Source organism: Anarrhichthys ocellatus, unplaced genomic scaffold, assembly GCF_004355925.1.
Source record: "Anarrhichthys ocellatus isolate YVR2014 unplaced genomic scaffold, GSC_Weel_1.0 scaffold5, whole genome shotgun sequence".
NCBI lineage: Eukaryota > Metazoa > Chordata > Actinopteri > Perciformes > Anarhichadidae > Anarrhichthys > Anarrhichthys ocellatus.
The window spans coordinates 5,494,465-5,521,570 of NW_022280035.1; the positions used below are offsets into that span (position 1 = coordinate 5,494,465).

At 40.7% G+C, this 27,106-nt stretch overlaps 1 protein-coding gene across 4 annotated transcripts; it reads left to right on the forward strand.

Annotated features, from left to right (window-relative positions):
* The first annotated feature begins 12,122 nt into the window (after positions 1 to 12,122).
* dnmt3ba (DNA (cytosine-5-)-methyltransferase 3 beta, duplicate a) lies at positions 12,123 to 26,934 on the forward strand. 4 transcript variants are annotated; one of them, XM_031845322.1, is made up of 25 exons: positions 12,123 to 13,820; positions 14,069 to 14,214; positions 14,341 to 14,512; positions 14,624 to 16,350; positions 16,438 to 16,567; positions 17,724 to 17,783; positions 17,975 to 18,018; positions 18,265 to 18,414; positions 19,252 to 19,314; positions 19,461 to 19,610; positions 19,700 to 19,807; positions 20,505 to 20,634; positions 20,887 to 21,000; positions 21,144 to 21,188; positions 21,277 to 21,356; positions 21,509 to 21,621; positions 22,846 to 23,029; positions 23,610 to 23,694; positions 23,899 to 24,044; positions 24,131 to 24,221; positions 24,384 to 24,532; positions 24,642 to 24,727; positions 24,840 to 24,909; positions 25,118 to 25,236; positions 25,356 to 26,934. In XM_031845322.1, exons 1-25 carry the CDS (start codon positions 13,658 to 13,660, stop codon positions 25,495 to 25,497), a joined length of 4,467 nt encoding a protein of 1,488 aa, XP_031701182.1. In that variant the 5' UTR covers positions 12,123 to 13,657; the 3' UTR covers positions 25,498 to 26,934. The 4 variants fall into 4 exon arrangements, with proteins under 4 accessions (XP_031701182.1, XP_031701180.1, XP_031701183.1 ...); XM_031845321.1 differs by having other exon boundaries at positions 12,148 to 12,192; positions 13,686 to 13,820; positions 14,624 to 16,567; XM_031845320.1 differs by having other exon boundaries at positions 14,624 to 16,567.
* The last annotated feature ends 172 nt before the right edge of the window (positions 26,935 to 27,106 follow it).

Consider the following 27,106-nt stretch of genomic DNA (forward strand, 5'->3'; position numbering starts at 1 on the left):
TCTCTCCATCCTGACTCAGACAACGGCATGCTGGACAAAAAAAATGCCCCACCCCGACTGAACGACAAACGGATCGACTGAACACACGTGTGTGTGTGTGTGTGTGTGTGTGTGTGTGAGTGTGTGTGTGTGTGCGTATGTGTCTGTGTGTGTTCCTTTGCATGCGATTTCATTTCATTTCATCATTTGGTTTTGTTATATGTCTTCTCTCAGGACTGGCCTGCATGCAGGATGAGCTCCAGGGGTCCCCCATCCATCCCTCAGGGGAGGAAACATCTCAACACGGCTCTTATTTTAAAGGGAATCCGCCATTTGTTGTCATTGTAAAAAGACAAAAAAACAAAAGACAACTTCTGGCTTGTGACCCCTTAAAATGAAGCCATGTTTATTAGTGACTCATCGTGAACTTAATATGATCATACTGACCCCAATTTGGATCAAGCACCAAGGCAACATTGGGTTACCCAGCATGGTAATATAGATAATAATAATACCCTAGGGGCCCCTTGGATTCATTCTTGGACCCCTATAGGGATCCCGACCCCCAGGTTGAGAATCACTGAGCGACAACATGTGACACTCACAGAGGCTATTTTCTGCCTAATGAGTAAACTTTTGATTATTTCCAAACATTGAGCTGATTTGTACCAAGATAACATTTTGAATGCAGGGCTTAAACTTACTGAGTATTTTTGCATGGTGGTATCACTACTTAACTCAAGTATAGGATCTAATCTGCACAAAACATACACACATACAACAGGATTCAGATTGCTCTCCTGAAACGCACCGATCCCTGAGATCATCGCTCAGCGCCGTCATCCATGCGTTTCAGCTGTCAGACCTGTAGGCAGGGTCACGCCTCCTCACTCTTAATGAGGCAAAACTGCTGTAATTACGCTCACAGTCCCCCACTGAGCACTGCACTTTCCTTTCACCGTGAGGTGGACAACTCCTGTCCTGGAGGGCCACAGCGAGGCCTTTCTCAAACTGAGATACCCCACTCTCCAAAATGAAACCCCTCACTCAGAGACAAGCCTGATGACAGCAGCTTCACATCCAGCTGCTTACACTCTGACCTGCACCACCACTCACGTCTGGATTAGCCGGAAACCAACCTACAGTGTTGGTTCCATCCCACCAAAGAACAAGTTCTAGTGTGCAAGTAGTGGTGGACAAGGTATTCAAATCCTTTGATTAAAGGGGCATTCCACTGGTTTTACAAGTCATAATAGTGCTACCCAGCCTGAGCAAACAGTATGGTGTCTTCTTGCTCTGGTGAGAACTTTCTAAAGTCTGAGTAAATAGAGTTGTGAAGTGGGAGGACGTATTTCTGCCACCCCTTGTTTCAGAAATAAAATTGAAATTAAAATTGAAATAATTGAACATGGTGGTCATAGCGTAAATCTATTGTTCACTACATCATCACAAGAGAGACTAATGGAAGAAACTATTGAGTTGCATTATGGGAAATGTAGGATTCAGTGCTCATGGAGTTTGAACATACTCGACTAAACGCTCGCTTATCTTGGTCTGTGCTGCTTTGATTTTGACCTTTATTTTTTTAAATCTATCTCTTGTATGATCTACTTTATGGAAGTATAATACGAAATTGTTGGAGTACCCATTCAAGTAGGAGTAGTAATAAAACAGTCTGTTATAGGTAACATTCCTTATTCAGTGTCAAATTAAAGCATTAAAAGTAAAAGTATTCATGCAAAATTACCTCTTTGAGAGAGTTAGATTGTTATAAGTATACACGCGTATTATATTTCAGGATTATTTAGATCCTGTTAGATTCTAGACGTTATTGTTTCATTGACTCCAAATATTTGCTTGTTGTTACCACTGAGGACATAAGTGTTCTCTGCATAGATTTAAGTGTGTGGATATCTATTCTACCAGATTTCAGCTTTTTGATACTTCCAGCATCTTATTTAAGATAAAGCCAGGTGAAGCGGTGGTTATCCTGCATTTACCACTGAGGATATAGAAATATTTTTACTCGTACTTTACTGTAAAAGTATCCTACTTCTATTGCATTATAAAATACTATGACACGTGTATTGTGCAGATCCATTAACATGTATGCAGCATTTTAATGTTGAAACTGTCATCTATGAGTAGATTTTTTAACTTTATACGTTGTTTGGTAGTTTTATCAAAATAATGTCTTTCATAGGTTTTGTATGTGACACCTTAATCTGCAAAGCACTGATATGAAGTTCAATATTAGGCACTAGAAAAAAAGTGGAGTAGGTGTATCAAGTTGCACAAAACGCAAGTTCATCAATTCTTGTTGAGTTAAGTTCATTTCCATCACTAAAGGTATCACTCACCCAGCCACACTCAAAAACATTCCCTGGGGGGTAATTACACTGCTAACAAAGATGACGCCTGCAGGAATCAGTAAAGAGAAAATAGTGTAAACAAACAAAGTATGTCTTCGAGGAGGCAAAACCACCTAAACAGAGTTTAAAGGGAGACGTACCGAGTGAACAGAGAGACAGACAGTGACACAGAACTGTGAGACTGAATAAGAGCATGAGAGCCAGGCAGTGATGGTGAATCAGCCTCAGTCAGGGTGACAAACTCACCCTCCTCAGCCCCATGTTGATCTCACAGTGTCATTAAGTATGAGTGACAATTTGATCACTACTGCCTCCTGTTGGTGAAGCTGAAAACTGCACCTCCTTTGTGTCACCCATCCTGAAGCGGACCTGTCCGACATAAGACCACAACATCACTTCCATACATTTTCTTTTCAGTTAACTTCATGATGTCTGTGTTATAAAATATGTTACATGTTAATAAATGAATACTATATGGATGTTATTATATGTCTTTATGTAGGTTAAAGGTTCACCCAAATCCCATAAAAAAATATTTTCCCGTTTACCATTTGTGATCCAGTCATGAAAAAAGTCCTTTTGGTTATTACATTTATTGAAGTGAATTGAATTATTATTATTTTATTTCATTTTTAATATCATTGTAATTTTTGATGTTCATAGTATTGAAAAGTGACATTTTAAAGACTAAAATGTCTTTTCAAATTGTCGTTGTTATTGGATGTATTCACAAATCTCAATAGTTTTAATGGTTATATTTCTTTATTTGAAAACTAAATAGTTTTCTGTGGATTATCTTTGGTTTCTGGACAGAGATGCTGCTTTTTAAATATCATTTTCCAATGTTTTTGGAAATGGATTCACATCCATTGTAATCAATCAGTCAGTCAAACTGAATTTGTACAACATCTTTCCTACGGTTAGTGCCATTCACACATTCACACATGACTGATAAGCTGACAATAAGACAAATTAAACTATATTTGAGACTAATTTACACAAGAAATAAAAATGATCAGAATTAGAGAATGAAATATAAAAATTGATTTATCTATTTAGCTTTCAGTTCAGAAGATGTTTTATAGCTGTGTGATCCATACACACATACAACATATGAAGCACAATATAACAATATATTCAACTCTTACATGACAAATGTCTTTTCAAATGTGATTATTAAATGTTATGTATTCTTCTGGTTAAATATGAATATTGGATGTTTTACTTATTTTTCTTAATGTTTTGGTACCGCAGTTATTTTATTGCAATCTGACTGTGAAAAAATGGTTCTATATTTTTATTGTGAACAATAAATTGAACCCAAACTGTTGTGTTGAAACAGAATCCCTAATTGTATGAGGCATAATTAATTCAATCCTCAACAGGCTAAATTAAAACACACATAAGCTTGGTGTAGATTTTCAGTAAGGCATAATGGAGATAGAAATGTGATTTTTTTACAATTACATAGTAAACCTAAAGAGTTCTGTTGAATAACTAAAAAACATTTAAGACTTTTAGGTTGTTTTTTGTTCTTTATTTGATTTGGGTGAACTCTCCCTCTCAGAAAAGCCTGACAGTGGTCTGCTCTCTTCATACACTGAGGTTTGATGTGTGGTGAGATGTAGCTGTGGTAAAGAGAGAGGGAGAGCAAGCAGACTGCATATTTATTATCTATTATGTCAACTCTCTCTCTTTGTCTGCTCAGCCAGCCACAACACCGACCGGCCTAGAAGTTGCATTTACCATGTCTGGCATGGTGAGGGGCTGCAGTGCGACATGAACACACACTGACAGACTTATGGGACCATGAGGCAGGGAGGAAGGGGAGGCAGGGGAGGCAGGGAGCTGTGGGTCAGGGCCCGGGGTGGCTACAGGCCATCGGGACAGCACAGCCAAGAGGCGAGCCAGGAGACGACAGAATGGGCACAGTCGCCATGGAAACACAAGCGGCCCAGGCAAATCATGGCAACTGGTAACTAAGTAACAGGAAACGACGGACCATAGAGGGCGATGAGTCTGGTTAATCATGAGGAGAGAGGGGGGGGGGGGGGAGGGCGGGACAATGACAGGGAGATAAGGGCCACAGTTCTGGCTCACTGCAGACCCCTCTCCTCCAAAGTGTGTGTGCTCGTTCACTCCCCACATGCACTGGATTGACACTGGATTAGTGTGAGCTGATGGAGACGGAGCCTCCGCCCTTCTTTCACCATAATTTTCTTTGTAAATCCATGAGGGAGTGTTAATGAGCACACGCTACAAGGAGAGGAGCCAAAGAGCAGCCATTAAACTCTGTGTCTGTGTGTGTGTGTGTGTGTGTCTGTGTGTGTGTGTGTGTGTGTGTCTGTGTGTGTGTGTGTGTGTGTGTGTGTGTGTGTGTGTGTGTGTGTACGTGTGTGTGTGTGTACATGTGTGTGTGTTGATATTAAAGCATCATGATCAATAGTTGTACAATAACAGGTTATCAGTTGACAATATAAAAAGGAATCACTCACACAACAGGGAATTATTATCTCAATCTGCTCTGCAGAGCCTCATAGCCCAGTGGTGTTAAGATCATTGTTTATTTGTCCGACCCACAACTCTGCAGTGTTGTTGTGTTCAGTATAAAAAGATATTCAAACCCGCTGTACACTACCTGCTCAGCGCTGAACAGCAGACAGACAGAGTTAGAGACTAAATGGTGAACAAAGTGGAGCATTTAGCAGCTAAAGAGCCAGATGTTTACATCAGGAGTTGGTAGAGACCAAAAACAAACCTAAAAGAGAGTGAATATTGGACGTGATGGGTACAGTTTGTATCTGTCTTCTACATTTAGTGCACAAATTTCCAACCTTGGAATGCAATTGAAACTGATATATACTGCACCTCCCCGTTATTAGAGGTTTTCACTTCTTAAAGAACGTGTTCTCTGTTCCCTCCTTGTTGGTCAATGATGAAATTCGACAGTTTAGCAAACCAGCTATTTGACAGACATTTTCTTTTATACATTATCTGCAGTGTTATCGTATGAAGGCTGTTCAACTCAGGTGATAGAGGATCTGATCATGTGACCTTTATTAAATAATTTACAGTAGACCTAATCTCATTTTAAATGGATCATATGCATGCTCCCAAATAAAATTGCAATCCACTAAAATATAAAAAAGGATACAAGCTCCTGAAGTGTGTATCCAGCTGATGTCATCTGGTGATTATTTTGTTTACTATAAGAGTGTTATACAAAAATGTAAATATATTGAAGACAAAGTCCTCAGTATTTTTTGCATGTCAGTCAGCCCAACACGACTTGAACACTCCTCTGCGGTCTGGGAGGCTTCGAGGGGCCTAGAGGAAGCCTGCTACCGCCACACAAAGGGAGATTGTATTTGTGGCCCCGGTGACCTAACCACTTCTCATAGCTAAAGCTTTATCTCTGACTAAACATCTGCTTATTAAACAGGCAGGAATGGACAAGTTAAGTGGCAACAAAGTCTGCGAGTCAAGCCATAAACAAGTCCAAGTCTCCAGAAAGCTGACTGCTATCACGAGTAAACCCAAACATGACCTGATCTGTTCATTCACAAATAGCTGCTTTGCATGAAGGTACTTGATCGCCCACTCCCTCTCACGTGCTTTGGATCTGTCAGAGCCACCTGTGTTTGTGGCCTGGTTCATGCCAATACTACTCTCGACAGCTGTAATGGGCTCACTGTGGAGAGAAACACACACTCCCTGCTGCCCAAACACTCTACAGCTCTTATTCTACCCCTCTGATTGGCGGTGACTTGCTTATAGTGGCCCCCCTGCAGCTGCACTCGCATCCACTTTGCCACGGCTGTGACACATCTGATTGCACCTGTCAGGCTCTGTCCTTTAAGCCTTATCCCCTAAATGCTCCCGCTGACCTTTGCCTCTGTTGTTTCTTCCCCTTTTCAGACTTGTCTTCCTTGTTTCAGACCACTTGTTATTCGTCCTTTTCTGCACATGACACTCTCGAAAAGCGGTTCAGTTGAGACCTTTTTTTATCCTCAGAGCCTCACACATGTTGTTATATTGAATAAATAATACTGTAATAAGTGTTGAAGGCATGTAATAGCTTCTCTTTTCTGCTAGTATTGTTATTCCATTCACTAAACAGCAGGTGTTTGCAATAAGTGTGAATTCTCCACAGTATTATTGCTGATCAGAATCCAAGTCTTGAATTAAATCAATTTAAAGCATAACTGTCAGTTCTTCTCTCGGTGACTTGTTTTGTTTTGTTTCCAGACGGAGCAGGCAGCTGTTTGATAAACTGTTCTAATAAACCACCGAGACACAAACTTAATGACTAGTTGGAGAATATAGTGGAGCACTTCGCAGCTGATGAGACAGATATTTTCCTCAGCCGTGAGAGATTAAAAAAAATAAAAAACAGACCTAAAAGAGAGTAGATACATTCATCATGGTGGACACAAACACGACTACACGTGAAAGATAATGTTGCTCAGTAACTGGATGTGTAAATAAACAACTGTTCGCTAAATAATTCACCATGTGTCAATTTACAAGGTGATGATATGTCAGTGTTTTTCTCTGCTGCCCCCAAGTGGTGCAAAATAAATCAGTTACTTCAGGTTGAAAAACACGTCACAAATATATAGTCTCATTTAGATAAAGACAAAAATATTTCCATGAAGCAGTTGGGCTTTGTGGCTTATAGGGAACGTTTCTCAAACAAGAGTAAATATTCTATTTGTTGGGTCTATTTTGGCGGGCGTTGTAAAATATCCCTGTATAGAGGAGGCTGCCTTGGCTGAATAATGGATCCATAAGTAAGGTGGTCAATAGTAGAAATAGATTGTTGTCTTTACAAAGTAATCTCAGAGGAATGACCATCTGCAGGTATTTGGTTAGGTAGATGATTTTAAATTTTTTTGCCAGACAACCCTGCTGTTGTTTTGCCAGATTCCTCTGCTTGGCACCCCTGCTGTGCCTCTGCATCGGCTCCATTCAGAGGAATGAGGGGGCTGCGGAGGTTTTTTTTCTACACAGTGCTGCTGTCTGTCTGAACACATTTGGTGTTGACTCACAAGAAACTACAGTGCCCATGGTTCACAGTAATAAAGAAGCATGTCACCCAGTGTGGCTCGTTGAGAACCATGGGTGTCTATGGCAGAATAAGGTCAGCTGGAGTTATTTGTTTGTAGGATCAATTTATGATTTGTTTTGGTCTTTTCATGGTATTTGTTGACCAATGACTATTTTACAGTATACATTTTTTTTAATAATTTAAATATACATCATACACAAACTGAAACAAAGCTGCACATTGCTGGACTGTAATTCTCCAGAAGTTAAAGTTTTCCACAATAATACTAAAAGTGTCCTTATCCTCCGAACGCTCCCAAGGACCTTCGTCTCTGATTTCTACCTCTCTTCAGACGTTTCTTCCTCGTTCTCTGACACAGAGTGTCTTCCAAGTGGAGATTTGTATTCATACATCTTGATATGACATGGTGTATGCAATACTGTGGTGCTATCTCAGTTTCCCATTGAATTTGCATTATGAGGCAGGTGCAGCGGCAACATCTTTCCCTCTGGGGGCCAGAGCGTAAAATTAGAGAGTGAATCATAACTTCAGACATGTATACAAGATCAAATGGCATATGAAAATGAAAATATTATATTGTTTACAGTTTGGGGCTATATGTCCTCTACCCAGAGTTAATAAGTTACAGAAATGGCTCAACTATGTCTGTCTCATTGAGTAATCTAATCGTCAAGACCCAAGAGTTTACAATTCCAAAATAATGCCAGAGCTGCTATCCATGAAGGGATAAAAAATACATATATCCGGACAGGTTCACATATATTACCATTTATCGTACTTGAAGTAGTTTCTTGACACATTAGACTTTGTTGGACCAGTCATTCCAGCTTTGGAGCCGGTGGAATTTATGGTGGGTTTTTCTCCTCCTTTTGTAAGAATGGTTACAATTGAGACTCCTGAATTCCTTTGTGTGACTTCTTAACCCAACACATGATGAAACTATAAAGAAAACAGCTAATTATCGACATCATTTTAGCTCATTTAGCTTAAGAACACACACATATTTGCACATTCTCCACTATTGCACCACCACTGAACGTCAGCCACATTAAAGAAAAGTAAAGATTTTGATTAGCCAGCCAACCATGCCCTTTGGGAGGATGGGCTGGTGGAGAGTTGGTTGGACAAACAAAGCCCACCCTGACCCCTGTGACACTGCTGTTGGCTACAACCAGAGTGGATCCACACTCACCACAGATGGTGTCACAAAAGCCCAGAGCTAACTTCATAATGACACCATAAAAAGACAGTCAGAGACAATTTACCGTATTAAAGCAATATTTCACACTGTAAGAGCATTTTTCGCATGAAGGGTTCAGTGTCAATCCATTTATAAATACTGTGATACCATTACCATCAGCTCCCCCCATGGACGCACAGCCATCAGGGTTCAGCCATTGTGATCCCGTCTAACCATTCACTTACATTCATTCCTGAGCTTGAACATAATTTCAGACGCACACATTAACCCCTGGACCTCCTCAGGGATTCTCAGTACCAGCGTCTCTATCGCACATATATGACAGAAAAAAAGCTTTAACTCATTTCAGTCATGTAAATCAAGTTCCAAGGCACAACATATTACTTAGACCCTCGATTGTCATATAACATTGTATATCTCATTACAGTTTTGTCACTGATTTCAATATCAATACAACTTTGTCCCTAGTGGGGCAATTGTTGTGCAGGAGTGAAAACAGTAATAACACAAGATCAAAAACTAATGCACAGCAATTAAATACAACATTTAGATAATAGTGAAAACATAGTGTAGCCTACAAATGTAAAACAAATAGATTAAAAATAGAAAATATATATACTTTTACAGCCAATCATACACACAAACATAAACATTTCAACACGTTTCTATTTGCTAAATAGCCTATCGATCAATCCTTCGTACCAGTAAAAGGTATATCCTTTTTTCAGTTGCACCGGAGAGGTTCAGGACTACAAGCAAGCTCTACTGTAATTGAGCTGAAACTTAGTGCATAGTTTGGACAGTGAGAGCCTGTGTGCATCCAAAAACAGAAACAGAAACATTACTTCCTGTGTGAAAGTGCAAATGGGGCACAGTGCGAACAGTTTGCATTAAAGCTCACTGAAGACAAATCCATCTCAGGAGCATTTTGAACTGATGTCCCACAGTGATTTCATGAAATGAAAATATTAATAATGTAGTGTGCATCGCTTTAGACACACTTCAGCCTGAAACCAGCAGATGATATCTTATCCAGGTTTCTTCTCTATTGGTACAGTAAATCGTGGCTGAGATGTGAAAAATACTGCATGAAACTGTGATAATGTATAGGATACGAATAACCAGATCTTTGTATCTTTCATGTAAGCCATATCCCAAATAAACCAAGATAAGACCATGTTCAGATGTGGATCGTCACTCCCAGTAGATTGAGTAAAGTTAGTTCAGGAACATGGACCACGCTCTGAACACAAGCTCATTTCTTCTGCACAAAGTGTTTAAGCACAACGAACCTGTTCACTTCCTCTTCGACTCTTCTTTCACATCCCTCCCCCCAACCCCGTTTTTGTCTATTGTCTGCCTCTCTCTCTCTCTCTCTCTCTCTCTCTGTCTCTCTCTTGCAGGTCTACAGAAACAACAGGGGACTCTGCACCACCAGAGCTTCCAAAGGGACGGCCCCCACTCTACAGTCTCCATTCCCCCAGTTCCCGCCGGCCATCAGACACTAACGGTCCCCCATCGCTCGCCCAACCTTCGTTCTATGACCTTCTCTACCCTCCTTGTTTCTTCTCCCCTACACTCTTACATCCCTTCATCCCTCTACCCCTATCCCTACACCTCGACCTCTTCATCCCTCTACCCCTATCCCTTCATCCCTCCACCCAGACCTCTTCATCCCTCTACCCCTATCCCTACCCTTCATCCTTCTCCCTCAACCCCTTCCGCTTCCTAAATCTAACAATCATTCCATCACGCAATAAACCTCTCGAAACTCATATTGTTATTGGTGTGGTCCTTGTTAGTGAATCTCTATTTATACTCAGATCTCCTGCCCCACTGACTCACTGCCTCATTATGTGTCAAAGAGATATAGGTCAATTTATGTTTCTACTGTTTTGGATGTCGGTATAATCTTATGGATGATGTATTAGTATCAGTGATTACTGACTGTCAGTCCAGAAAAATGTATGTATTTATGCCAAATATATATTTTAAACAGTTTGTCCACAAGTTTATCTTTATTCTGTAAAATCTTGATAACCACATTAGATGGATTCTGATCACTCAGGTTAGGCCTAAAAGCTGTTTTGTGTCATATTGAAGAAGTAAGATATTCTTTGATCTTTTTATTAAAATTCTAGCATCTGAGCAGTTAAGCAGTTAAACACATCTACTTTTGTGTCTATAGGCTGCCAACTGTGTGCCAATGTTTGATTTTAAATAGCAACGTTTGTTTTGTTGGAGTCACAGCGTATTGGCATAATAATACTAATAACACTAATAATGATAATAATATATTTATCTGTAGAGGACATTTCAAAACAAATGTAGAAGGTGACAGTGAAAACAAATACTTAAAGTACTGAGGACTACACTGCCATGACATTCGGCCTCGGTATCACTTCTTTACACTCTAACGTGGTTCAGATGGTGTAATGGCTTCACTCCTGTCCTTTCACAAAATGGCCAAAATAGGCGCCATATTGGCTACGCTGGGGCGCTCTTTTATTAACCCTTTCAATTGACAGTTACACCACACAATCATTTTTTTAAGGAGCTGCATCAAACTTAAAGTTTCTTCCGTGATTAATTCGTCGTGAGGATCGTTGAGTACTATACTCCGTCCAACGGTTGTCCTTGTAGAGCGCCATTACAATTAAAACAAAACCCGATATAGGTAGTAACGGTTATAGCCATAAACTGTAGGAAACAGTCCAGATAACTAAACGACTACAGTCGTTGCAACACAGCCGCCACTACTGCGTGTTTGTGAAAACGATGTCTTCAACGTTACAATAGGCGAAACACGGTTTTCTCCGGATGTTACAGTTAGCTTAGAACCACAGCACGACAATATATGTCCTTTGACGAAAAGAAACGTCTATAACCAGCTACTCTAACGAAGGTGGACGAATTTATTTCAGTCACTGTACACACCCAATTTACAGTGTATGAATATTAGACGTGTAATTCAACATTTCAGGGCGAAGGACTACACCGGAAGCTGCGAGCTCTAAATTAGGCTAACGTAAAGCTAGGGACAGCTAGGCCACTAACGTTAAACTAGGCCACTAAGGTTAATTACGTTAGCATGCTTGTCGACCAAATGAAAGTCAGTGAGATAGAAGTGCTTTGTCTGTCATGCAGTGCAATCAAGTTGTTTACAGATCATTAATCAGTCTGAGCTAATTTTGAGTGGATCAGGTGTATTTACACATAAACTGAGTAACTTCAATTTACTGTTACCGTTAATGAGTTGGCTTTATTAGCAGCCATTTTTTCCTGACAACCTGAAAATAAGCAAGATGTATCTTTTCTGCCAGCGCAATCATTTCACTGTGCTAATAATTGAGCAGCCCGTGTTCACGTTATAACAGTTTCGTGATCTCAGAACAGTTTATTAGCTATATCAGTAGTGTAGGCTGTAGATGGGCCCGCCTCCTGCACAGCTCGTCCAATGGCGTATGATGATGCTAATGCTGATGCCGGTCTGGCCATCGTAAAATGTGCTCTAGGGGGTGAAGCTAATAGTAAGGAGAATCATCTATTCCAGTAAGGGAAAAAGCGAGGTAAGTTACCCCAGAACTCACTATTGTCTATATACACACAGCCAAGTCGCTTGTATTCTATTGAGACGTCCTCCTATAAAGGCGGTTTACAGATGACTATGCACAGGGCCGTGTTACAGCTTTTTATTGTCCTGATTTGTTGCAAAATCTAAAACCTTCTGCAGGCTCTCAACACAAAGACCGACTGATACATACACACGGCGATAACATATAGGATCGGGAGCCGGGGTGTTTTTTAACTTACTAATAATTAATACGATTGTCTTCAATTAGTTTAATCATGCTGTAATAACATTGCGTGTGCGCGGACACTCGGTTGTTATTCCATTGTCTCGAGCTGTTACAGTGTATCACTTTTAGCTACTTGTACAGATCTCTGCCACTATGTGAAACCAGGCAGCAACATCTGTACCGTGCATGTAATGTGAGCTGTTGGAAGACAAACACTGACTGTAGAAGTAAACATGCCGGTTGTCGTGGTAGTGACTTTTAGTTCCTTGTATTTGTTGTTTTCCAACCTGCAAGTAAAGTAATAGGATTTTATGTTGAAGCTCAAGCTTCCTCGTCGGTGAAAGTTGTACACTGGGGGGACGTTTCGCGGCAAGAAAAAAAATGGACAACGCGAGATTTCATTTACGAGTTCTATACATTGAGGAGGAAGGTGGGGAGAAACAGCAGCAGCGTGGCTTAACATGTCCTTTAGTACCAAGCTACAGCTCGAAGGAAAAGTCAGATACAACCCAAACAACGTAAATGTGAAGGATATTTGACGGAAAGCAGGCAGTCTTTGTCCTCCACAAGTAGACAATAAGGGATTAGAACCACCCACTGACTCTCACACACTACCCCCACCCATGGAAGCCTGCCATGGGGTGGGGGTAAACACTATAGCTCTGGCATTACTGACAGCCATGTTTTTCTAATGAATAACAATATCAACATTTTGAATATTTGGAAGGGTATGCATCACTGAAAAACATGTATGTCAGTATTCAATACGATACTGTCTTTCAATGGAATCATATCGTATATTGAGATATTGTGATACACAACTACTTAGTCTAAAATGATAATAACAAGCACATACTAAGTCATAATTTCCAGAAAATTTGATAGTTTTGCACTGATGTTCTTAATTAAATGAGAAAATGCTCAGTACTTTTCACTTGTAAAGTATTTAATTCCCACAAAGGTATACAAAACAATGTTGTGCTAAATGCTATATCGTGATATATCTCATTATTGAGATTTGAAATGATCTAAATCGTAATAGAAGATTCTGGCAATATCGCCCAGCTCTTGTAACAGACACCTTTAACTGCACAACATTGCAATTAGTGGACCACCAGCTACACCTCCTAAGCCAGAGCTTCCCAACAGTAAATGTATAAATGTTGTGATTTTATGGTTGGGTTAGATTTACAGTTAATGTAAAATAGATTACAGACGTGAAGATGAGATAACTATGATGATAATGAAGTTTTCTTTCTTAGAGAGCTGCAAAATGGCAAGTGCAGTGGTTGTGATTCCAGACTCCCCCCAGGACAAAAGCAGCCGCCTTTCTTCGGTGACCTGGATCAACCACCTGCTGAAGACAAACTTCAAAGATGTGCGGGAGATGGGTTCAGGTGAATCATTAGTTTGAGAAGATATAATGCAATACAATGGTACAGCAGTACCTCTGTAACTGAATCTGAGTTCAGTTACACACCTACATGTCTGTATACACACTTTTATAAATCAACCCTATTTCACTGTTATGTAGTAGGTTTCCTAACTACTATTGTAAAAACAGCAAAAGAGTGTTGTTCCCTTCATTTGCTTACACAGCACTTTCTGAACTGTCTTCATGTGTGTTGTGTGTATGATCCCACAGGTGCATATCACTGTCAGATCATGGACCTGGTCATTCCCGGCTCCGTTGACATGACCAAGGTGAAGCTCGATGCACAACGTGAGGATGACCGTAAGCACAACTTCAGTCTCCTACACGAGGCCTTCAGCAAGAGCGGTATCACAAAGGTATGCACTTTTTCTCCTGCAGAGTAGCATTACAGCTGGTAGGTGCTGGTAGGCAGATTTTGGAAGTCAATATGGAAGTTTAGGTTCATTTCTAAATGTTGTCATGTCTTCTTTATCTTGTTTTAGGCTATTCCAGTTGAGCAGCTCATAAAAGGGGATTCAAAAGCAAACTTTGAGGTCCTAAAGTGGTTCAAAGCTTTCTACACGGCAAATGTGAAAAATAAAGAACACAGCCATGTGAAGGCTCAGGACAACCAGGATATCTGCCCCATTGTGGTACCTCACAAATCGCACAAAGGTAACTTCACATCTTTTTCACTGTGATAGTATAATAAAGAAGTGCATTGTGTTTCGTTCATCAGATTTACAGTAATTGTGCAGCAATAATTTTTTCCTCTTTCTTTGTCAGACGGATCTAAATTAGATTCAGACACGGAGGAGATGGGCACTGTGACGACTAAAGTGTACCCTTTCACTGAGAAGTGGAAGGCTATGTTTGACTGGGCTGACCAGAGTGCTCTTGGAGAGGAATCTACCTTCTGCCGCTCTTGCGACAGAAACCTGAAGACTTTTCAGAAAGGCCCTTTTGAACTCAGGCGACACGAGGAAACAATCAAACACAAGAAAAGGGCTCGAATATCCACCATCGCTAGCCGTAAAAGCAATCGCTCCAAACCGCTGCCCCGTAGCGACGCAGCTATTCGGTTCATTCGCAAGCACTGCTACACCGGCCCCGCTGAAGGCGAACATGTTTCTAGACATTTTGCACGCCGTAAACTGGAGTTGCAGTATCCCAGCGACGTTGCGTCCGTTTGCCAACACACTCCGTACTGTGTATACATCTATGGAGGGTGTACACTGGGAAAGGACGACACTGTCTCTGTGGTCCTTGTTGGGTTTTTTGATGTCAAAACCTCCAGGCACTGCATCCGATTTCTGGATGCTCATCAGTCAGAGGATGGCGCAGAAGATCAAACGGCAGCAGCAGCAGTGGTGGAGACCTTGAAGAAATCCGGGTTACACACAGATAATATTGCCGCTGTTTATTCTGACGGTAACGGTGCGGCCTCAGAGCAGATCTACTCGCAGCTCAGGGAACTTAACCCGAACATAGTAGCCTTAGGAGGGCTGTATGCCATCGCGGATGCTGCTTGCCATGCTGGGATTAAGGAGCTCTCCGATCAGGCTCAAGAGTTGATGGTAGATATCCATGCTCACTACTCCTCCTGCACTACCAAGAATGTCAACCTCGAGGCTCTTTTTGGCTCGGACATCACTGCGGATAGTCCATCATCTCATCTCAACGCCAGCTGCCTTAAAATCTTCCCGTTGGTCCCAAAAATCGTAGAAATATGGACAGATCTCATGATTTACTTCAAGTCTTGTGACAAGGGCGATAAAAAGGCCACGTTAATCTGCTCACAGCTGCAGGATCCCAAAGTCAGGGCAACATTTATGTTCCTGGAGCAGGCCTTGAAGCCTCTGCACAGTTTCCAAAGGCATCTGCAGGCACAGGAGGGAGCTGCCCGAGGGGATATGCTGCTCATCCTGGAAGAGGCCAGTAGCCTGCTGTGCACCTACACCTCCTACTTCCTTAAACCTGAAGCTGCTGCTCGCTTCCTCAAAGAACGCGATCCCCAAATCCTTAAGGACAAGAAATTCCACCTGTCAGGCCCCAAACTCAGTCTGGGTGGGAAAGCTGTGAAAGACTTCCTGAATGAGTCTGAGGCTACAGATGCACTGCCACTGTTAAAAGAGGAGGTGTTGTCTTTCTACATTGCACTCACGGGTTGCATTGCAAAGGAGCTGCCTCAGAGCGACGAGGTGCTACGTAGCATAGCTCAGCTGCTGAACCCCCAGAGCAGAGTGAAGGTGACTGGGAAAGTGGTCGAGGAGCTTGGGACCAAGCTGGGAATCTGCAGCTCCCCCGAGGAGGTCAACCAGCTCACACGTGAATTCCTTGAGTATCAGCATGCTGAAGAGGGAGAGAAAGACAAGTCAGAAGTGGTTTCTCCGGAGAAACACTGGGCTAGCGTACTGAAGGACATCAATCCGACATCAATCTTCAGAAAGCTTGTTCTGACCCTGTTGTCTCTTCCCTGTCCTCCCCTAGAGGCTCAGCAGGTTTTCACTCAGGTATGTAAAAACATCTTTTGTTTGTGTTTAGTCTTCACATCTTTAATATCATTAATTCTGTGCACTTGCTGTATTTTCCTGTCGCAGGCCCTGGAGAACAAAGATGCTGCGATGTTTTCGGAGAACGAGGCCTTGACAGAAAGCGAGTGTGACCACACGTCTGACAGCGCTCTCTCTGACTCCACCAGCAACAAAGACTCCACAGCTCACACTGAAGGTAAGATGAATCCATCAGGTAAAGTGAAATTTGCATCTAACTTGATTTAACAATCTGATAAATCATCTGGCCAGCCACCGTTTCTCAGATTGGAGTGAGACGAGGAGAAAAGGTGATGTCGTGATCTTCGCAATAAAACATCTTTGATGTGACGTGTCGAGTCTTGGCCAATCAGCGTTAAGATGTCTACATCTTCTCTCCGTTACAGTTTAAGTTACGTTATGCTCCGTTACAGCTCAGACTTGCTGGGTTAAGTTAACGTCCACTGCATGCGGAACTTTGTCGACTGTTAACGTTCGCCAGTATCGCGATTTAGAAGTTTTAAATATATTGATAAGGCAGGGTATGCTAACTGCAGCCTCTGCTCCAAGGAGATAAAGTACAGCAACAAGGGCTCACATGCCCTCTCATCACACTGTACACACCGTTCACTGTAATGACCACAGCCAGTGTACTAACAGTCCCAACAGTCCCACGTGCAGTTGCTCCCAAGAACCCTGAAGTAAAGAGTGTTAAGGTGCCTGTACCTTCATTTCAGCGGGTTGCTAATGCAGAGGTGTGTATAGATCACAGCTATTATTTTACTCTTGATAAGCTACTTTAGCCAGAGTAGATTATCATTTTAATTTAAATAATTGAACTAGATTGAATGCATATTAATTGCAAATAGATGATAGGCCACAATTCTAACAGCTTTACAGTAACAGTGGAAGTTAATAGTAAGCCATAGAGTAACAGGGTTCAATGAAAACTAATCACTTTCTTTGTACAGGCGATGGTTCTCGCTACTCTTGCTATCTGTGTTTTTATTTGATTAAAACTCTAGAAAATGAGACCTCGGTCTCAATGGGTTTTGTCTGAATAAAGGTTAATAATAATAATATTGATTGAAGGGAAAAAAAAAGCTAACTAGCCAGCTATTCAACTAGAGCTGAAATACTGATTAATAACTGAATAATAAATTAGTTTTTTGCTTAAAGTAAATGTCTTATCACTTAATTTTCTTCTCAGAGTACAACAGAATGCTACATTTTAAAGCTCATATTTAAAATAAAATTCTCCCGGGTTTTGGGTTCACCTTTTATGAGTTTGCAGGTACGAAGATGTCAATGTAATCGATCCCAAATGTCGTTAACACCTATATCTGATTTTCTAGACCAGAATGGCCTTAATGCGACAGTGAAGCACTGTGAAGTCCGCCTCACGAAGATACATCGTAAGTAAAGGAAAACCCCACGGTAGCATTCTGGCAAGTCTTTTATTTTTGAAATATTTTGTAATGAGCATCGGGTTCAGGATTCTGTAATCCTTCAGATTTCCAGTTTTAACATGTCAGAATGCAGATATAGTATTTGTAATAATCTCAACAGTAAAACATACTAAAATACTTTCCATTTCCTTCCAAAGAGAATGCCGATACACCTGAACAAAATGGCGCTGTGTGGAAAGAGGTAACACACTTTCAGCAAAGAACAAGGTTATAAAAGCTGGATCTTTAATGAAAAATAGGACTTGTTAATCATCTGACCATTAAAACAGTCAGCTATACACACACACACACACACACACGCACACACACACACACACACACACACACACAACTAGACGGACACCACCCTCTTATACTAACAGTCCTTTTGCCCATGTTTGCATGTGCATGATATTTGAGTGTGTAATGGGAGTGTATTGTCTCTCAGATGGCTATTAGAGGAGGTTATGGCTGGGAGAGCAGCTTGCGCCAGAAGCCACAGGCCCGTACAGTGTTTCAGGCTGGTGCTAGAACCTGGTCCACCCCCGAAGGTGTTGATAAGGACAGCAAAAAGGGTCTGGAGTCCCAAGATGAGGTGGTAGGTGTATTCAAGTATACTACCAGAATACCACTGGGCCATGACTGGCCTCTCTGCCCGCTGAAATGCCATTAGAACAAAACAAAACATTTTGCATCTGATTTCATGATTACAATGATCTGAGTTCTTTTGAATAAGGCTACTAGAGGTCCGAAACACCACAGGGAACCTTAAAATGAACATAGGTGCAGCCATTGTTACATTTTATGTTACATTTAACATAACATGAAAGCCCACCTGTTCTAGTGAAGATACTGGTATCATATGAAACTCGACGACCTGATGAATCCAGCGTGAGTGCTGGACAATGCTCCACAGTTAGGAAAAGATTTGGGGAAGGACAACTGGTATGGTGATTTTCGGAGGGGTCCCTAGACCTCAAGATATCTGAATATCTGAGGAGCTTGCCATCCAATTTCCAAAAATGCAAATGCAAATTGTCAAAAATCTTTGATACCAAATCACAGCATTGCTTTTTCTATGGTGTTGCTCAAGGTCTTGGTGTCGTAATGTGGGATTTTAAAGGGATTTTCTATCAATTTTCGAGGGGTAAAAAAAAAATGTAGCAAATCTGTGTTTGAAATGGTATCACCAAAAAAATTATTGCTGCGATTTACGAGACGTAACAGAGCATTGTATGGCCATCATATACTTGTCACACACTTCTAAGCCGCATCTCAAAATGAACGTCAGGTTCCCAGCTTTCAGATGATACTGCTGACCTGCTATCTCCCCCTAAAGATCCCCTGGCACCCCCTAAAAAGACAAAAAAAGGCATCTGTGTGGGCCGCTTAGGGTAAAATATTTGACTCTGTTTTAAATGTGTTTGACTCTCAGGCAGAAGAGACATCCCCCTTCAGTAAACCCACACCAAGAAGCCGACGGAAACAGGCCTACCAGGTAATATAACAGCTACAAGAAAAGGCCAACAATACAGTTGTTCTCGAACTCTGACGATCAAACATAATGTCATAGAAAATGTCTGTTAGATTTTCTTTTTTGAGGTGAAAAGTAATTGTCAATTGTTTTGTTTTTTACATCTGCAGGATGGGAAAGGGTTTCTGAATGGGGAGCTGGTGTGGGGGAAAGTGAAAGGCTTTTCCTGGTGGCCTGGGCTGGTGATGCCTTGGAAAACCAAGTCAGCTGCCCCGGGTATGCGAAGGGTGGAGTGGTTCGGAGACGGGATGTTCTCGGAGGTAAGCAGTACAGTTAATGTGCTTGAGCTGCGGAAACACTTCACATGAGTTGAATTGACCTTTAACATCATCATTACTTTCTGTTCCAGATCTATACGGAGAGTCTGTTGACATTTAGGACCTTCACCAAGTGCTTCTGCAAAAACTCCTTTGCCAGCTTGCCCATCTACAAGGAAGCCATCTACCAGATCATTGAGGTAAGAAACCAAAATGTGTCCGTCACAAAATCAAAACATTTTGTACCACATCCCGTGTCTCAAAACGGATTCACGTCTGATGTCTTTTCTGATAAAGTTTTGGTCAAATGGAAGCAGACAGTATGAAGTCAGTTCATAGACTGGTCATTTTTCAAGATGTGTCACCGTGATTGCGGTGAAAAATGCCCAGATTCACTCAGAAAATCTCCCGTCTTTAATGTGTTTTTATCAGTTTAATAAGAGGAGTTTAGCAGAATGGATAACAGAGTTATTATTATATACTGGAGTATTTGAACCTTTAAAACATATTCAATACCAATGCACTCTTTTCATTATTACATCTGTTTCCATCTATTCAAATGCAACATTTTAAATATGAATTAGTTCTTATCTCACTATTATTATCTCTGTTAAAAGGTAATTGCTGCTTTATCAGACAAGTGACAACTAACAACGAAAACAAATATGTTGGCTCAGCGGCTATTCATTTTTTATTTATTTTTTACTTTCACTTGGATGCAATCAGAAGGTTTGTGGATTAGGACCAAACTGAGCATTTAATAAACAGCTTGTGGAAATAGATTAATGAAACATAATCTGATTTCAAACAGCTGAGTGACCATTTGGCTCTGTCAATGGTAATAATGTCTGTTTTTGCAAACATTTACTTGTAACTTGTTGAATGTGTACTCTTCAGTTGGCAGGTGAGCGATGTCGGAAGTCTTTTGCTGAGGCGAAAGGAAATAAAGAAAAAGAGCTGAAGATGATGCTGGACTGGGCTTCTGGAGGATTCCTGCCTTCCGGACCTGAAGGATTTGCACCTGCTGGTACATTCATTAACATTTACTTATTTATTAATGACTGGATTTACAGAAAGACTCAGCGAGTAGACTGGTTCAGACAGTGCTGCTATGTGTGATAAGATTTTAGAAATAAACCCACAATTCGTCATCACATTTTGTCGTGCTCCGTCAGTTTGTAGATGTCTTTCTGTGGCTCTACAAACACTTCCACTTGAACAATTTCTTTTGGTTTTTGTTTTCATTGAATCTTGATTACATCTTTTCCTTGTCTTCAAGATGCCGCTGCATATCAAGATTCTGACTCTGCAACGTCTGACTGCCAGCCTCCAGCAAAAAGGAAATACGTTCTTAAAAATAAGACAAACGCACCCGTCATCACCTACGACAGAGGTACGTATTATTTTTGTCCACATTTGATCCACAAACATGACGAGAAACTCTTATGAAAGTAAAAATGACCTGCTAGATTCAGTCATTTTATGTCCTCGTTATTTTTCCGCATTTGTGATTTGTTGTAATATTTTACTTTACAGAATTAATAAGAGAAATGGTCAAAGAAAAAGGCAAAACTATTGAAAGTAAGTTTTGTCTGAACGTATTGAAGCAGTATGTGATTTAAAACCGTCTTCGACATAAATATTCCTAATTCTAAAAATGGTATTTCAGATTTTTGTTTGTCTTGTGGATCAACTGAGATTGAAGTGCAGCACCCGTTGTTTGAAGGCGGTCTCTGCCTGAAATGCAAGGTAATCTTACAATCCAACAATCTATCTCTGTCTACTTTATCTGGCCTGCTTTACTCCATTCCAGCCCAGTTAGTGAATGTCTGACCTCCATCTGAAACACTGCTGCGATTAACATCCCAAATGCTGCACAACCAACATGTCACTGTTTGCAGGGGAACTTCACAGAGACACTGTTTCGCTACGATGAAGACGGCTACCAGTCGTACTGCACCGTGTGCTGCGGCGGCACAGAGGTCATTCTGTGTGGCAACGCCAGCTGCTGCAGGTAAACACAGCTCAGGTGTTATATTGATGACTATTGTTTATCAAAATGACAGTTGTGAATGACAAGAAAGTAATTGTAAAACTAACATGCCAAGAAAAAATCCCAATTAAACAGTCCTTCTACCACATACCATCATACCACATTCTGCTCTCAAATACAACACTTAAATATTCATCAATTACTTTTCCAAATATTTATCAGTCACTTTCCAAAGTTCACAATAACCACTCTGAGCATATTTTAGATCCACCGCACAGCACCTATTTAAACAGAAAATAAGTCACTTTTAAAGCTGGTTGCTGACAAGAAAAGTAGTTATTTAAAGACTATTATTAAACTGGCACAGTGATCACTCCACATAAAACACACCGGGGCTACATTACATCACTCACAGCTAACTTCACGGAGAACAATGAGGGCAGAACAACATCACTGATCTGGTTTGACCGAATGTTCAACTTAAAACACAAAATCACTGAATCCGCCAGCACGTTAGCATGTTGTTCACTACCGAGCCTGCTTGTAACCAGTACCAACATCGTTATCTATGTGTGTGTGTGTGTGTGTGTGTGTGTGTGTGTGTGTGTGGAGTGCCTCCACCGCACCTGTTGAAACACGAGAACAGAGAATAATAATGAATTTGTGAAAATTAAGCACTGGCGCAAAAATGTAGGGGAACACTCCTACAATTCCCATAATGCTTTGGAGTAACAGAAAGTAAAATGTGGATGCAGTGAGTTGCGCTGTGTGCTACAGCTTGATTTTGCTGAATTACTTTGATACAGAAGAAACCGTAAAAATATGATAATTCACAGGCAAGTTCTGGAGTTTTAAAGAGCCTTTTTATAATGATTTCAAAGTGTGTCTATGGATGTTTATTGTTGATTATTGGAGATAATGATATTCTCAGAAAGTGTACTGAATATAATAATACAGTGCATTATATGTCTGTTCATATTTGACTTAGTTAGGACTACCAGAAGGAGCACTAAGGGTTTAAAGTAGTAGGTCATTTGGTAGTTGTCCTGGTTGTCCTCATGTGTATTTCAAGCCACGTTCCATAACTTTCAACTATCTCAATGACTAATAATAAATAGAAATGATGGTCAATGAAGATTGGTCACTCTTTGTTACCTACATTGCCCCATTTCTTTTTTTTGTGTCTGCACAGTTATAATATTCTCACTGACATTTATGTTCTCGGATGTTCTCCGTCTGTCCCAGATGTTTCTGTAAGGACTGTGTGGAGATCCTGGTGGGTCCGGGAACCTTTGACAAGCTGAAAGACATCGATCCATGGAGCTGCTACATGTGCAAGCCGTCACAGTGCGAAGGAAACCTCAAACTCAGACCAGACTGGAGCGTCAAGGTTCAGGACTTCTTTGCCAACAACAGCGCCATGGCGTTCGTACGTACCACACTTTATCCTCTCAGCGCACACTTCTAGTTCAGACGGCGTCAGCAAAATTATATTAGTTTGAGAAACAAACAAAAACATTTTTTCGGCATTGAAGTTGTTCGTTCTGTTTAATTTGAGGGATAAACTCTGTAGTTCCACTGCTACTTTATTCTTTACGTCACAAAGTCATTTGCAGAAATTTTCAGGTTTCAAATGTATAACTATATGTTCTCTGAAACCAGAGAATATTAGGTGTGTTTGTTTAATAAATGACTGAAACTATTAACCGATTATCAAACTAGTTGCCATTTCATTTTATGCCAATGATTAATCAACTAATTGAAGGGGAAAACACAACATGTAGTTACAGGTTTTAGGTAGTCGTCCTTGTTCCCTGACAGTCAAGATTCATCATATTTCTAGTGACAAGTCTTCCGTTCTTGACACCGTTACACTCTTAACTAGTAACAAAAATAAAGGTCCAGTTGATTTAACAGGTTTTAGGTAGATTACAACTGTCTCTTGCTGAATGCTGTTATTTAACTAATTGGTGCAGTGGTACTGAAAGTTGTTTTGTTTTTTATCACAGGAGCCTCACAGAGTTTACCCCTCCATCCCTGCTGACCAGCGTCGACCAATCAAGGTGCTCTCGCTTTTTGACGGCATTGCAACAGGTTGGTTATCCTGTTATGTGACAATCTTGTTTTTTAGACAAACTCATGCGGTCTCTGTGATGTCTTCTTCATGCTACTGAGTCTTTTGAAAGGTTCACTCAGACAGTTACCTGAAACAAAACGTTTCTGAAGTTTACATTGAATAAACTGTGTGTATTCCTCCTTATGAGTGACCTGTTTTTAACTACTGTTGCATCATGACAGGCTACCTGGTGCTCAGAGATCTGGGCTTCAAGATGGAGCGCTACATTGCTTCAGAGATTTGTGACGATTCAATCGCTGTGGGGATGATCAAGCACGAGGGAAAGATCGAGTATGTCAACGATGTTCGGACCATCACAAGGAAACACGTGAGTAGGAGCTGGAGCAGTGGTCGTTGGCTAAAGACAACACAAGAACATGAACTCAAGTTGAACAATGTAGTTGTGTGTTGCAGGTGGCTGAATGGGGTCCATTTGATCTTCTGATTGGAGGCAGTCCGTGCAACGACCTGTCCATGGTCAACCCTCTTCGAAAAGGATTATTTGGTATGCAGCTTTCAAACGCCTGTGAAAGGCATTTTGGTAGCTGTGCATGCTGTAACAAGTAGTTACTGATGAAATACTGGATACTGGTTTCAGCATGCTCTACACACATTAACTCTTCTTCTTTAATAACCCTCTCTCTCTCTCTCCCTCTCTGTCCTGCAGAGGGCACTGGAAGGCTCTTTTTTGAGTTCTACCGCCTTCTGCACTTGTTGAAGCCGAAGGAGGGCGACGACCGTCCGTTCTTCTGGCTGTTTGAGAACGTGGTTTTCATGAGTGGCAATGATAAATCAGATATCTGCAGATTCCTTGAGGTGATTATTTTTGATAGCCGGTGAAAGTAGCCTCTTCAGCCCAATGGCAGGAAACCGACTTCATTAAGTTTTATTGTTCATTTATTTTCTTTCTCCCTTTTTTCTCCAGTGTAATCCAATTTTGATCGATGCCATCAAAGTTAGTCCTGCTCACAGAGCACGCTACTTTTGGGGAAACCTCCCTGGCATGAACAGGTACATAATAATACACAATCAGATGCCCTTTCTTCATGCATATTCTCACACTGTAAAACATAAATGGATCCCTATTTGTTCAGTTTACACACCTGTCTGCATTTCTCTTTAGACCTCTTGCTACGTCTCTTGATGACAAAGTGGGCCTCCAGGATTGTTTGGAAGGCGGACGCACGGCAATGGTAGAAGCATTTGGTTTTCTATAGATGATAGATGATAACCTGACTCTGTTATTGTTGTTGTTGTTGTTGAAGCAACCGTCTAACCAGGGTATCTGCAGCTCTTAAATTGCATTCTGTGGGGTATTAAAAAGGTCTTAAAATGTCTTAAACTTAAGTTGGTGAACTCTGTAGAAACACTCTGATTCTGATACGTCGTCTCTTCCTGCAGTTCGAGAAAGTCCGCACCATCACAACAAAGTCCAACTCTATAAGGCAGGGAAAGATGGGTTCACTTCCTGTCACCATGAACGGCAAAGAGGACTACCTGTGGTGCACCGAAATGGAACAGTAAGCCTTTTGGAAAATATTTTTCTTGTAGTCCACCTCTGGGGTTGTGACCTCGGAACACATATTAGATGATGAGTTTTCTTTTCTTGTAACATTTTCAACCTGATTGACTCTTTTAGGATCTTTGGCTTCCCCAAACACTACACAGACGTGAACAACATGGGTCGCGCGCAAAGGCAGAGAGTCCTGGGCCGCTCCTGGAGCGTCCCCGTTATTCGCCACCTCTTCGCCCCGCTGAAGGATTACTTTGAATGTGAATAGCGACTGTGAACAGAACAGCAGCGGTAAACCTACTGCCTTATCCCCGCCCTGCTTTACTAGCCTGTTCAAACTCTCAATTTAGATTTGACTGTTTTGACTTGTAGTGTTTACTCTTGAGCTCCTTCAATCCTGTGAGTTGTCAGTCAATGAGCCACGATCACCAGCAGGCACTGACACTTTTCAGTTAGTGTTCTTCCCCAGGTTTCCTTTGATAGACGATGGTGCTGTGATCAAACAATAGTTTTGCTCAGAACATTGGCCTGAATCACGAAGCGAGATCAGACGGTTAACCGGTTATCTTTGGGCTTAGTTCAGGTTTTCCAGTATCGCAACGCTGGTGAGTCATTCCTACAGGATCCTGACATGAACCACTGAATCTGCAATGAAGCAATGAAGTTGCAATAGAGATATTTTATAGAGCAGTAGAATCACTTTGGCTAGCACGGCCGTTACAGTTAATAATTATGATTAATCTCTCCTTTGGCAGCAGGAAGAGCTTTACTTCACCTTATTTTAAGTCAATCATCCATAGTTGTTCGTTCATCATTGGACAAAATGTCTTTATAGTAATACCTACACGTTCTCATATTTGGATGTTGTTCCTAATATTTCTAAGGCTTCAGTGAAGCCAAAGAGCGCCGTTGAACTTGCGTCGTGGTTCGGGCCTCAGGTCTCTACCTCAACACTGAATTACTGGCTAAAAATCTGTAGTAACACTTTTTTATCCTGTATTTAATTTACGAATAGGACATCTGTCTGTGTGATCTGTATTTGATATTGTTTTAACAAATAATCTTAACAGTGATTTTAAGTCTGATCCAATCATGTTCATCAGTAGCTGTGGTGAATTTGATTGTTTTTATGAGCCTTTTTCTGTGCTTTTTAAAACGTTTTTATTCAAATTACATTCATCTCACCGCAGTGCACCAGTGATTTTGCCCAAAATTACCTCACTGATTTTGCATCGGTGCTAACATTTTGTCTTTTTTAAGGTCTGCTATGTATACCAAAAAATATTTTGTGCTTACTCTTTGAGAGCAAAAAGCTGTGAGTATTAATATTTCAACTTCAGTGTCTTCAATATTACTTGAATAAGGACGAGACTGCAGAGGTCTGACTAAAACGTGACGTAGTAGACGTGTAACTCGCAGTTAAGGAACATAATGATGATTTTGCACATTTCCTCCCCTTATTTACAAAGTTGTATCACTAAAAGAAGGCAAACATATTTCACAACCCATTAAAATGAACAGCCAAAGCTCACTGCTTTGTTTAAGACCTTTTATTATCCTTTCATTAAAAAAAGGTCGACGTATTTTCCTCAGTCTATCGGTGTATACTGTAAGAACAAGATACAATTCAAACTTCAGCATTTAGTTTTGGGAGCAATGTGTGATTGATTTAAAAAAAAGAAAACAGCCCTAATGGAGAGGGGGAACTGTAAAAATAAAAAAATAAAACAAATCAACTATGAAAGAATAACAAACTAAAAATAATGAAAAATAAATAATAAAATAATAAATTGTAATAAAAAAAAAGTTTTTTTTTTTAGAGAATTAGAGAAAATGTTTAGAAATTATGAAAATAAATATTAGAAACCAGCGCCTAC

What these genes read in the sequence shown, in the direction of transcription:
- dnmt3ba (XM_031845320.1), top strand. Translation starts at nt 13,658, where the DNA reads ATGATGATAATGAAGTTTTCTTTCTTAGAGAGCTGCAAAATGGCAAGT. An exon ending in ATGGCGCTGTGTGGAAAGAG is followed by an intron (nt 18,019 to 18,264) that starts GTAACACACTTT and finishes ATTGTCTCTCAG; the next exon opens with ATGGCTATTAGAGGAGGTTA. An exon ending in CCATCTACCAGATCATTGAG is followed by an intron (nt 19,808 to 20,504) that starts GTAAGAAACCAA and finishes TGTACTCTTCAG; the next exon opens with TTGGCAGGTGAGCGATGTCG.